The sequence below is a fragment of the Anneissia japonica genome, unplaced genomic scaffold (genome assembly GCF_011630105.1).
Source record: "Anneissia japonica isolate Jap-2015-1 unplaced genomic scaffold, ASM1163010v1 scaffold654_len163719_cov168, whole genome shotgun sequence".
NCBI classification, from domain to species: Eukaryota; Metazoa; Echinodermata; class Crinoidea; order Comatulida; family Comatulidae; genus Anneissia; species Anneissia japonica.
This window is the reverse complement of record NW_022743374.1, coordinates 45,848-60,361: the sequence shown is the minus strand read 5'-3', so window position 1 is coordinate 60,361 and position 14,514 is coordinate 45,848. Positions and strand designations below refer to the sequence as shown.

The 14,514-nt window shown below is 34.0% G+C and overlaps 1 protein-coding gene across 1 annotated transcript in view; it reads left to right on the top strand.

The window, feature by feature from the left end:
• Window positions 1-14,514, top strand: part of LOC117119471 (mediator of RNA polymerase II transcription subunit 1-like) — a gene marked incomplete at its 5' end in the record, with an annotated part of 111,568 nt that overhangs the window by 76,569 nt on the left and 20,485 nt on the right. The window contains 4 exon segments of the mRNA XM_033264307.1: window positions 5,618-5,733; window positions 6,082-6,265; window positions 11,126-11,221; window positions 14,062-14,167. Of these exon segments, the coding sequence (XP_033120198.1) occupies window positions 5,618-5,733; window positions 6,082-6,265; window positions 11,126-11,221; window positions 14,062-14,167 (502 nt within the window).

The window sequence follows — 14,514 nt, the reverse complement described above, 5'->3', positions numbered from 1 at the left end:
AGATGTGGATAAGAGACAGAATTATTCCTTTACAAAATAAAACTAAATTTGTAATTTTTGATCAAAAACTTCGGAAGATAAAAAATAATATAAAATTTCACCTCAGGGGGGGCCTAAGCCAATTCCCCTAGGCCTACGAGCCGGTCCAGTCACCTTCACTGCACTACGCACCGTAGCCTGAAAAAGCCTAACTTACCACGCGACGTAAAATCCATAAATCAATTATTTATAACAAAGACGTGGGAAAACGCACCTATAATCTTTCAAAAATCCGGTTGGTATAAAAAAAAAATTATAAAAAATATGAAAAATTACGATAATATAGGCGATCAAGGTGTCATTTTCGAGCTCTTGACATGATGGATCTCAACGTCATGATTGCGCATGTCACAGGGAAACCAAAAAGTTCGAAAGTTCAACGGTTATATCAGGGTTCGTTTTCATTTTTGTAAACAACCAAGATGGCGCTGACGAAGTTGATAGCCACGTTTTTTTTTCAGCCACAAAAAAAATTAATTTTACGAAATATGAGGATATAATAACCAAAACTGGTACAGTATGTATATTGAATATATATTTATGTTATAGGAAAGTGTCAGATTTGTTACTTTTTGAAAAAAAGTGTATTTTTAGACGATTTTATTCATCAGTGTTGACGGCGGTGCCTTCCCGTTCAAGGGTATCATATTACAAAAATAACGATCATATTTCATATTTTTAATTACTCTAATCATTCAAGTTAATTAATAAAGCACCAAGAAACATTTTTTTATAAAAATTTTTGATATTTTCTCGAATATTTAATGAAAATACATGCACACATTACTGCACATACATTTTTTTAAAAATTATTGTTAATTAATTAATTAATTACTGACGATAATTAGAGAGCGCTTAAATCGCTTATGGGACTGAATGGGTTTTAAAGATCACGTTGTTTATTGTTTACCGTAATTTGAAGCAGAACCTGCTAAGCGATCCAATACTAATGAACTACAGAAATCACTACTTTGCCGAAGTAAGGCTAGTCATGCTAGACCTCATTTTCTTCATCTTTTACTCACTGTCGCTCACAGCTTTTCAACATTTGCCACAAGGTTAACCTTTAACACATTTTACTGTGTTCTGATTGGCGCGCACTCTGTCTGATGCTGGATTTTTGGGGTTGACAAGATGAACTGGCATTTTGCCAAGTTTTATTTTCCATTGGGTTTTACATGTGACATTCGGTAATTTAATTACAATTAACGGACGTTAACTCTCTCTATTTGTTATTTATCGTACTAAATCAAGGCTACAAAGTATTATTTGATGAACAATCTTTTCACGTGTGTGTATTGTCATTGAGGGCATCTTTTTTAACAGTAAAAGAGGTAAAATAATTGTAAATAAAAAAATAGGCTAGCCTAGGCCAGGCTAATTAATAAAAAAAAAAAATAATACAGCAGTACAAACAAGTTCCTGCCGACTCGTGGACAGCGAGACGAAGAGGAGACTCCTTTGAAGTCAATTGTACGTTTTTCTTATGAAAAACAACTCCATACTTTAAATTAAATCTCAAATTTTAGCAAAATCGGGTCATTATTTTGGGAGTTACGTCACACCCAACTTGGCAATATTGACAAAAACGGGAGTGGCCGCCAACATTTAAACCTCAATATCTCAGCAGTGGGTTAGCCAATATTCACAAAATTGGTATTTCTGAAAAGAGAATTAAATAATAAGGAATCTAAATCTGCCATTATTTTGTATGATTGACCATATCTAATGACAATGACCTTTTGACCTTCTTTTTGACCTTGAATTTGACCTTGTGGATTATGTCGCTACGAAATTATAAGTTATGTAAATTGTGGCCCAAGGTGATGGCTACAACATATAAAAAAATTGGAGATGTAATGTTTCTTATAAACAAGTAATATTAGTTAAAGTTGACCTGTCTGAGGAAAATACCACAAAAATTACTGTTTTTTGACAATAAGTGGCCTACTAAATAGAAATCACCTTCAATATCAAACTTTAATCATGCAATTTAGACATTTTTTATTCAAACCTCTGAACTTGAACTCACTTGTTACAGTTTATTTGATATAAATCAGTGACAGTGACTGCTTTCTTACCATTTTCTCCAAATCCATGCTATTTTTGCATTGTCATTTTTGCTGATATTGTACATTCTGCGTGAACTTGCAAGAGATGGTGCTTCAATCACACAAATGATGTCTTGTTCAGTAATCCAACATTTATCCTCCTTATTGGGCCAGGTGAAATCTAATGTAATAGTCACCATGCTCTTCTGAAACTTCCTTCACAAGGCCTATCCATGCTTCGTTGTCATAGTTACAACACACATAATTCTGTTGCTTTATATCAGATGCTATGGTACTTACATCAGCCTCATCTGCCATGTCCTCTTCAGCATTAGAGACTGAAACCAAATATGGTAGGTCAGCTTGAGCACTCAATCTGAATGCATGCAACTTAGATTTTGAAATTGGAATGAATCGGTGAAACTTAAGTGTTCCTTTGATTGTCCTCGCTGTTTCAAAACGATCCTTCAATTTGTCCTCATATCCATTGATCTCGTCACGTCCAATGTTGAAAAATTGTATCCCAGGGAAGTTAGATGTACAGAATGCTGTAATTGCATCCGTTGTCAAGATCGGATCACTATATGGACGTTGTAAACTGGCTTTTGTTAACAGTTTTTCACTGTACCACTGATACCATCACAAGCACTTTTGCCATGCGAGGTGGCAAAAAAGTTCCATTCCGCCTGTAGACCAAAATCTTCACTGTGATTGCACAGGTTGATAAAATTGTACTTGTTCTTATACTGTCCTGCGCAACCATCCGTGAAATAATGTATTTTGGTCATGCCTGGAAATTCAACTTTCAGCTGTGGAATAACAGTTTTTAGTAAGGCAAAAACTATAACAGTATTGTGATCCCTAACATCACTAAATACACACATATTTCTGTGTTGAAGGGTCCCATTATTAAGTCTACGGTAGCAAACGAATGGGTGGAGGGTGGCTTGCTTGTTTTCCCAGTGGAATAACTGTATTTCATTTTGAACAACATATGAGTAATTCTCAGCAAAATCACACTGTACGACCACCTCCTTAATTTCTTTCATTGATGTTTTCAAATTCTGCATGTAATTAGTTTGTGATTTAGCAGTGAAGCTATGGCGTGTTAACTTCAACACCTGAGAAGAGAAGTTTTCATGCTTTTTCTTTCTATTATTGTAGTCACTTTTGTCCTGTAAATACTTCTTCAACATCAATGAGCTCTTCACAATTGCTCAGATGATCTATCAAGCCATCTTGCTCAGGGCAATCTTTGCCGTGCCCCATCATACAATTCTCATTTTCTGAGGAGCACACACATAGTTTCATGAGGTCTTTCACTGACGATCTTAAGCAAGCCTCTGCCATTAATGCGGGATTCTGATGGTATTTACAAACACATACAACATGCGTTCCAGATGCTCCTGCAAGAACACACCACTCTGGCCGTAAGGCGGCAAATTTAGAGAATCCAGCTTTCTTTTCAGAAAACTTTTCTTTCAAGGCAGCAAAAATTTCTTCAAGGTTATAGCACAAGACGCTTCTGGTGTTTCATTTTGTTACCATCCCTGTCCCTAACACTCACATTGTCTTTCATTCCGGTGCACATGCAGCTGCATTTATCACTTTCATAGAATTCTTTAATTTCATTTTTTACAATACTTTATTTTGTCAAAAAAAACCCAGCAATTTTGAGGTTTTTTGCCCAAGAAAGCAAAGTTTGATTAAATATTACTTACTTATAAAATTTTTTACATCTCCAATTTTTTTATATGTTGTAGCTAACACCTGGGGCCACAATTTACATAGTTATAATTTCACGACTGCGTGATCCACAAGGTCAAATTCTAGGTCAAAAAGAACGTCAAAAGGTCATTGACATTACATATGGTCAATGACACAAAATAATGGCAGATTTAAATTCCTCAGTTAATTCTCTTTTCAGAAATACCAATTTTATGAATATTGGCCAACCCACTGCTGAGATATTGAGGCTTAAATGTTGGCCAATAATGCCAAATTAGGGCGTGTTGTAACTCCCAAAATAATTATCGGATTTTGCTGAAAATAAAAATTTGGCCGTTTGATGCCAAACCCAACATGTATACACATTTTCATCAAAATCGGAGTCGGTCGGGTTAAACCCATTGGGTGATTTGACATGGAATGACCCTATAGTCGTTACCATCCAGCCACTGATTGTTACGCTGCCCACTTTAAAAGAACAAAATAATTTGCGATACACACAGTGACGTTTGTAGTCACACTAATAGAACAACACACATAAATGTCGCATGGCACTGGCAATGGAGTAGCGTAAAATGGAGATCTTGGCCTTGATCATGCCGATGGCAAAATATTTCCATGGAGAGGTCGGACGAAAGAAAAAATGTATTTCAGCAAGTATTTAAAAAAAACATTTTTATTATTTTTAAGCTTTCGCCAAAATGGCTAAAGTAGTTGTTTTTTGTTTCGCCAATTCAAAATTGTTTTCGCCCATGGCGACTTGGCTATCAGTTAGCGTGAACCCAGATTTCAATGGTTTACTGAAGCCAATCAGTTACACTTAACATAAACAAAAATACTGTAGAGCTTCGCCCCATGTGCCTAATCCGCCCTGTGCCTAAATACAGAATTTGAGCAAGACGGGCGGGCAAGGGATTCCATTGTTTTCTTCATGCTCGAGGAGAGGTTTCAAGAAAACTTTACAGACGTGCGCTTTAAAACAGATGTGCGCTCCAGAAAATGGGCAGAACATATTTTTTGTAATTCGGATTTTGGCTCATGAATTTACTTGTATTCAATGAAAAGGGCAAATTTGGTGTCTAAGTATATGTTATTGGGGTGACTGAATTCAATGCTTGGGTAGTGTTGCCTAGATTGGCCCCCACTTTCGGTCACTTTTCGGACATATGTGTCTCTTTCCCATTACTGTTAAATTTTAAATACTCGAGCACACAATATTTACTCCTCCACAAAATTTTACCCAACCTTATATTTCCTAATGATGTCATGTATCATGCATAGGAATGTTGATGCCTGCAAGGCTCTGGTTTAGTTAGTAAGTCTACTGTATTCACACCTTTTTACGATATTTACATGATGATCCAGCTGAGTTTGAAGGATACAAAGGTATGGAACCTTGAGAAAAACCACATTAATAGGTTTAGGATCTGATAAAGTTGATTAAACAACTTGTGATCTATTAGAAAAGTAAGAAATAAACCAACATAAAACATTATCTTCAATACCACATGCATTTTTTAGCGGATTTCTGGCATGATGTTCTAGTAAACTTTTGCAATATACATAACATAAACCAGAATTAACAAAATCATGCACCATGTGTAAAACCATGGTTTTGAGCTAAAACCACTGGTTGGTTGTCTCGACGTTTCAGTGAGATTGCTCTGACCATCATCAAGAAAAAACCAAAATTGCTTATCTAACTTACTTTCTCAATTTGGGCCTGTTTTCGGGATCCTAACTACCACACTATAGTTATGATTTTAAGAAACTCTAAATTTATTAGTGTTTCTTTTCAGTTCAAGGAATAGGTTTGTCATCAGCTGCACCTCTTAATTCATTGATATGCCGCCATGCTCAGGATCCAAAATTACCTGCAGATTCTAGACCACTTGCACAGAACAAATTCTATGTGGTAAGTCAATAAAGAATTCCACTGTGCTCATAATTGGTGGAAGTAGGTATCTTATTATCTTATTGTTAAATTTTATTTGTTTTACCAATACTATATTTAAGTTATTGTACTGTAAATTCAATCTCTGTTTACCTAGACTGCAATGAAGATTATTTTCATTTAAATAACCTTAAAATATTCTAGTGACTCACAAATAAATATTGTATAAGGGTTTTTTTTGCCTTTTGCTTTTTATGTTATTTTAATTGTCAGATTGTAGATTTTCATAATTACCATATTGGATTTGAAATTAATTATTTTGAGTATGAAAGAGATCAAAATCATCTTATGTTTGAAATTGTAATGTAGAACCTACCGGGTGAGCAGCACTGCTATTTCATCAGTGAATGCAACAAAGATATGAAAGGTGTTATGGTATCAACTATTCCACTCACCTGTACAAGTCAAGCTATTGCCATAGTTACAGCATTAAGACAACAAGCAGTGTACAACACACTCCTTGCCAGCTGTGTACGCTCAGATACTTGTAAAGGTAAATTATTCCAAATTTTGTATAATATGCTTAGTATGTGTGCATACTGTACAGCCCTTTAGTTTCACAATTTTACAATTTGAAATATTTAGCAGCCTTTTGTTTACTGTTTTACAATTTTCATTTGTTTTTTTAACATGATGCAGAAACCTACCATTATATTTTTTTTAGCCTATATTATATCTGGAGCTCCCAACTTTGGTGGGTTTCACCCAATTTTTCAAGCAATATCCTACCCTCCTGATTTTTAGTAAAGTTGCTACATTTTAATTTAATTAATTAATTTGTAAAACAAATAAATAATAGATCAAATTAATTGCTATTTGCACAAAACAACAGGCTCAGTTTAATACAATTTTTTAAAAGTATAACCCACAGAGCTTAGGCTAAATTAAATAGTTATCCGCTATTCAAGCATCAATTTATTATTAATTTTTTTTTTTTATTCGTTCAGGTTTAAAACATCGAAACATCGAATTCCAAACCAGCAGCAAAAGCTGAAATGGTTGGATTACCAATACCAACTTCTTACGAAAGTTTAATACATAATATAAAAACAGCCAAAGGCATTTAAAAAACAAAAAAAAATTTACAATAATTTTACAAGGAATGGGATTTTTGAATTCTTAAATCTCTCAATATGACATCTGGGAGGATTCAATTCTTTGTTATCACTGCTCCTTAAGGATCTTGTATATTTTTCACACTATGTGGTTGAAAGTTTCTTTTTTACTTTTCCTTATGTCCCTTTTGAAAATTTGAATTGTCTTTTTCTTAGCATGTCTTTTTTGTGAACTTCACTGTACATATTGTTTTGGACGCACCTTCGATTGAGAATTGTGCCACTGATTGAAAAGTGTAGTTCCTAATAAATTATTATTATTAATTATTATTATTATTATGTAGGCAACATGTTTCTAAATCTAGTAGAGTCTAGGCTCCTAACAATTTTCAGGAGAAGGGTTTTTCTACGGTGCTTCTGAGAAGGTAGGTAACTCTTCAAGTGCTAATTTATAGCTAACATAATGAGAACCGGAGATTATTCTTAATGCTCGTTTCTGAATTCTCTCGATTTGATTGGATTGCTGTACCGTTATAGACGAATGCCAAACCTGGCAGGTATATTCAAGCACAGGTCTTACATAAGAAGTGAAAACAGTAACTAGGTTATCAACTGGAGCACTAGACATTTTCAGTATACATAGAGAGAATAATCTACGTGAGGCTCTTGTGGTTATGTCATTAACATTTGAAATCCATTTAAGGTCATTTTGTAAAATGACACCTAGCAGCTTTAATTCTTTAACAATTGGGAGATTAAAATTATCAATAATACACAATAAATTGCAAATTCAGCTGCTAACGTTTTAAAAAGTTAATTACTTAATTACTTTGCATTTAGCTGGCTTAGGCTGAACATTATTCAAAATACACCAATCGCTGACATTATCAAGGAGTTTCTGTAAATTTGATGGAGTTCCACATCTGGTTACTTCCCCTAAAGTTAGGTTTTCCACGAATTTTCACCGCCTACAGCTTTAGATGGCAGCGTCATTAACTAAGATTAGAAATAGTATGGGTCCCAACTTAGTTTCTTGAGATTGTCCTGGTGGAAGATAAGTGTGTGCCAAGTTTGGTATTATGTGTTGTACCACACAGAAAGATGCAGACGGTGGGAATAATGGATGACCAAACTCCAAGTTTAACCAATTTTCTTATAATAATTGTATGGTTAACTCTGTCAAAAGCCTTTGTAAAGTCTATTGTGCAGAGTTCAACAAATTGTTTGGGCTTAACCAGGTTTTCATAAACAAAATGTAACATGTCAACAAGGTAATGTACAGTAGAGGAACCCTTAGTGTTACCATAATGTTTGATATCAAGTTTATCTGTAATTTCCTCAATAATCCATTTGGCAGTCAATAGCTCAAACAATTTTGCAAAAACGGGTGTTAACCCTTAACATACCAAATTTCCCAGTGTGTACTACCACAGGAAACTGTATTATATTTAGTACTATCACTTGTTATTACTGGTTTTGAAGGCTACTCTCTTTACATGTGTTTGTTGACTGTTTCTGTAAAATTTATGAAAAAACATTTTAAAAAACATATGTTCCTTATACATTTAGCTATCTTTTGATATATGATTTGTAAATTTTGGAGTTCATTTTGTATATGAAAAGTATATATAAAAAATCGTAGATCGACGAGTCTACGTCATGTAGCCTAGGCCCAGCGTTTTCAGTATACTCACCCAACCAAGCATATTCGTAGGCACGATCCTTCCATTCAAATGTATTGGCTACTCTTTGCCTAGGCCTAGGCCCAGCAATATCTTCATCCATGTCGTCGTCGCTGCTGTTTCCCTGTCTATCCGACATATCATCTTCATCGTCAGGTTGTGTAAAATTGTGGATTAAATCCTCTTCTTCGACATCGCTTTCTGCGTCAAAAACTAAGTCCAGCGCTTCTTCGGCTGTGTAGTGTTGAACGGCGGCCATTTCCAAATCGCGATGTCAAAATATTAGTTATGATTTTCAAACGATAAGTGTAGAGAATTTTTAGTTAGCACAAATCGAGTTTATACGATCATCAGCAAGAACTATGACCTCTTGACCCAAGTCAAGAACAATGAAAGGCTTGCAGTTACTAGAAATAGTAAAGTTCGTGTTGTAAACAGAAGGTATTTTTCGGGTTTTTTAACTTTTTCCGCAGTGAAAATTTCCGCCCTTCACAGGCGCTCCCTAGGGAATTTGGGCGGAAATCACCGCCCTTGGTACGAACAGGGTTAAGAATACTGGACGAAGATCATCAAAGGAGCTAATTTTGTTCTGTTTCGGCACACGAACTGTCGTTCTTCATGTAAGAGGGTTAGCAAGCCCGTTTGCAAATTCCTTAATTATTCTGATAGGTACGTCTGAGGGGTGGGTTGACTAGTTACTCTTTAACCTATTCAAGGCATTCCAAACTTCCCATTCACAAATTATCGGTGTTGCTCTTGCTGGAAGGAACATTGGGAGGAAAATTGGGAGTTCGCTGGTATCTAATGGTGGGAGCTGATTGCAAACATGTTATTATACTACATCGCAATTGCTAGATTCGTTCAGCAAACAGAGTGGGCTTTGCACATAAGGTTCAATCAAAATTTTAAAAATTGTTAATAAAAAGACAAACCCTTTTTTTGTATACCGGTATTTGGCTGAAGACTTTAAGATTGGTAAGGTGTGTTTTTTTAAGAGTATGGCCTCTACAACCACTCAGAAACTGAATAAATGACATAATTAGAAACAGTGTTATGAGATAAAAAGTATACATAATATGCACCTACTATGATATTTGTAGACATAAAATTTAATTTAATGTAGCGAAACACAGGTTCCTAAGAGTCGATACATAAAGTTTCACAAAAAAGTATTAATAGTGGTCTGGGCAGGTGATATTTTGCTTCAAGACTGGAAATTAGTGTACTCACAGTGCGAGTGGTATTTTGCTTTAGAAACGGCAATATAGGTACTCACTGTTTAATTCATTATCATCTATATTATAATTATGCTTATTTTAATGGCTATAGGCATAATGGACTCACAGAGAGAGTCTCTAAAAACGTCTGGGATTCGAAAAGTACCTTTCTGAAAAACTAACAACATAGATCATCGAAGTCTCCATCTCAAGAAATTAATATACTGTAATTCGATATATCAGCTTAATTGGGGGAAAAATAATTACTTTTACCTTTGTTATTCATTGGATCTTTAGTTCTTCCGACCACATGACACTGTGTACGCATGGAGGTATAATGATTTACTTACATATTTCTGCATTCCCTAGCTGTGTCTGTCAGTTGACTTTGTGATTTTACAGGAACACAAAATTAGCAACATTAAACATACATACTTTCGCATCCGGTTTCATATGGAATGCCAAAAGGGCTGCTTTCAAACACAATCTACACACGTTCTACAATATGCGGACGATACAATTTTATATAGAGCCATTAGGTCTTCTGCTGACCAGCAGTCGCTCCAAAATGATTTGAATATTATTCTTAATTGGAGCATAACTAACAAGATGCTCCTTAACTCATTAAAGTGCAAGTCGATGCGCATAACTAGGTCATCAAGGCTACAAAATAGTGCTCATGTATATAATATTGGTTTAAACTCTCTGGCTCAGGTTAGCTCTTATAAATACATAGGAATAAATTTTACTTCAAAATTGGACTGGGGATCATCGAAGTCTCCATCTCAAGAAATTAATATACTGTAATTCGATATATCAGCTTAATTGGGGGAAAAATAATTACTTTTACCTTTGTTATTTATTGGATCTTTAGTTCTTCCGACCACATGACACTGTGTACGCATGGAGGTATAATGATTTACTTACATATTTCTGCATTCCCTAGCTGTGTCTGTCAGTTGACTTTGTGATTTTACAGGAACACAAAATTAGCAACATTAAACATACATACTTTCGCATCCGGTTTCATATGGAATGCCAAAAGGGCTGCTTTCAAACACAATCAATTTTCAATCTCACTCGGTTAAACAGAACAGTTGATTTTTATCATGCACAGTAGGTTCTCGGTTTCTCAGTAAGCTAGAGTAAAACTTTGCTGTAACTGCCACTAACTGATTCTGTCTCATCTCATTTTAGCATGAAGCATGCTTTGTAAATCATAAACATGATCTTACCACTCCATTTCTGACATTACGTAAAGAAAATAACTGACCGAGATAAAATGCGTCATGCAACTTATCTTTTAGTGGCCATTTTTTAAATGTTTTTATCAAAACTAATCCCAATGTCCACATACTAATTTGAAACTGTTAACTCAAACTCGCAATGTTTCTTTCAGATGAATCTGATGTTTTACTATTTGAAGTTTCAACAGTTTCACAATACAAGTTGACAATAACATTTGAACATCCAGCAAAGATAGGAATGGTCTGCGGTAAGTATATTTTAATTAAAAAGATTTATGTTTCATAATACATAGTACACTATTACCGTATTATAAAAAAAGGGCAATAATATTTGAACATCTAACCAAAGCGGCCTGTGGTAATTGTTTTTCTAAAGTAGTTCAATATTTAATTTTTTAATGTATGCTTTATTCAATCTTGAGGTCAAGTGCATACATATACAGAAGGTTACAAATCTTTGGGTCACTACTATTAATCAATACAACAATTTTTTATACACTATTGGAAAGTTATTGCAGGAAGGAGCAATTGAATTTATTCGGCATCATTAAAAAACAACATTGCAAAAATCGAACATCAATTTAGCAATTTACATCGAGATAGATAAAAAGGCCCAAAGCCAGAATTTTAAAATAGCATTAAAATATAGTCATTAGTAAAAGAGTAAAAATGGTATTATCGTTTTACTTATATACACCTTTCGAACAGAATGATGGGGATGCCTAGACAGGCCATTTTGGCCAAAAAGACTTACTTCCAATGGGGTCTAAAAAACCATCACCTAAAAAAAGAATGTATATAAAAAAAAGGTCATAAAAAGAAAAAAATGAAATTGATAAAGTGTTGAAACATAAAAAGTTAAAGCTAAACGTACAAAACCTGGGCATTTTCTCTATTGATTGCTTTTTAAGGTATTCTTTAAATTTAATCTTAAATCAAGTGAGGGACACATTATTATATCTCTTTGGAGGGCATTCCAGTTTTTTATTGCTTGGAAAAAAAGTTATTATGAGCATCGCCAACATAACTAGGAACTCTGAAATTATTGTTGTTGCTGCCCCTAGTATTATGGCAATAACTATTTAACTTATGCAAAAAATCCTGCATATAGGAGGGACTGGTCTCATTCTAAATCTTAAAAGCGTGATACAACCTTAAGTATTCAACCCTATCTTTAAAATTTAGTAATCCAACAATCGAACGTTCGGATTGACCAACATGTGTACTACTGTAAAACCAAGATTCAAAATATAAGGAATGATTTTGTTCTGTGAGGTCGGAAGCTTCCTTTTTAGCTCAGAAGATATACCAGGCAACCAAGCAGAAGATGAATAATTAAATAAGGGTTTAATGAGACCGAACCAAAGTACCCTGCGCCCCTGCCGATTTAGACAAAATGCTTGCCTATATAGAAATTTTAAACGTTCATTTGCCTTTGTGAATGACATTCTTTGTAATTTTATTTCCAGACGTATTTTGATCGAGGGTATACACCTAAATAATTAATTGAATTACTTCCAGCTATCTTACTGGTACCAGTTGTTTCAATACCAAAATTATTTATCTTATTAACTTTTTTTTTTAATAAAAAAAAAAAAAGTCTGTTTTGCCCATATGTAATGATAGCCTATTGTCAATAAACCATTTATTGTTTTTGTTCAATTATTTTATAATTAGAATGGGAGAAAGTAATTGCACTATCGTCAGCATACAGATATGATACAGTCATCATCGACACTAGCCTTTAAGTCTTTAATATAAATAACGTAAAGAAGGAGTCCTAGTAAACTACCTTGTGGGACACCACATGCAACATCCAGTTTATGTGATGTGACACCTTTTATTTCAACCATTTGTTTTCTTCCTGACAAGTAATTTCTAAACCAGTTAATGGATTTAAAGCCAATTTTATTTAATTTACTATACAAAATTTCAAAATTAATACGATCGAATTCTTTTTCCACATCCATCAGGAGCATACCTGTAAGCTTACCCTTGGTCATATTGACTTTGATTTGGTCCATCAAATGTATTAAACACGTGTCTGTGGAAAATGATTTTTGGAAACATGATTGGTGTTCATACAGCAAGTTACATTCATTAATAACACCAACTTGAATGTATACCACTCGTTCAAGAACCTTATGAACATACACTTAATATACTAACAGGCCTATGTTATTAACATCTGTTTTTGAATTATTTTTGTGCCGAGACTTAACTTTAGCTGTTTATATGGAGAGATTAATTATATGAGTAATTGGAACCTTAAGAATTGAAGCACCATCATTTAAAAAACGTGCTGGAATTTCATCCAGTCCCGGGTCCTGGGTTGGATAAAGATTACTGAGTAAATCCTCAATCAATTCATGTTTAATTTCTTTTAATAAAAACAGGTTTTTCATCTTACATTTTTATGCATAAAATTTACTTGAAAGAGTACTATACACATTTAGAGGTGATGGCAATTTGTTTACGCTGAATGCAGCAACGTTTGTAAAATAAGAAATAAAGTGATTAGAAATTAATTATGGCATTGAAAAATGTCCTTTGGCCCTGTGAGCCTTACTGTAGGCAACTTTGAACTGCTCTAAGTGCAATAAGTTTCCATAGAGTGTACAGAAAATTGTTACAATATATCAGTTTCTTTACAAACATATTTTGAACTAAAAAAAATTAGCCGAAGGACAAAAAGTTAAAATTACAATCTAAACTAGGCAGATAGTATAGTGTGATAAGGTTTTAGAATTCGGTTTCATATCATAGGCATAGATTTGTGTTGTTCACCAATACCACATCCGGTTTGATTCTTTGAGAAACCTCTGGCATCTATGGAATCTAAAAATTCCTTTAATTTCCCTTCAGGAAATAGTGTGGGATTGTTTCATGTTTGTTTCTTGCTCTACGAATGCCATTTTACAGAATTTTCTGTAAATTTCATTGTGTTTGTAATTGAATTGATAAAGGATGAACATGAACAATTGATTAATTAGGGCATGAAATGAAATAGAAATTTTTTTTTTAAATGTCAAACAATGAGGTAATGATTATTTATCTAAATATATTTTTGTGCTGTTTTAAATTATAGTTGAATTAGATATGTCAGAAGTTGTAAATGTTAAATGCATCATTCATATGCCTGTTGGAGAAGAGCCACTTTGCACCAATGAATATGCAACTAAAGTACTACAGAAGTAAGTTAATTGTTTTACTGTTTACTGTAATATGTAATGATTGAAAATTTTATACATTGCTTTGTTTTATTCAGATGGTAATTAAATGAGTGCGGTGGTAAATTTGTTGCTTGAATGTTGAGCTCTGTCTTCCACTACATAAGGCCAAAAAAAAAAAATGTGTTGCCCTCCGCGACCGACTAAAATTTTTCAAAAAATCGGGTCTGTTCTTTTTTTTTTCTTTTTTTTTATTTTGTTCAAAGGTCTTCCTTTCACTCAAGTACAAATGCGAGAAATACCACTTCCGAAATTAACATTTAGAACATAAAATCTAAAACAGACATGTATTTTTACCAAAATCAGGCCAT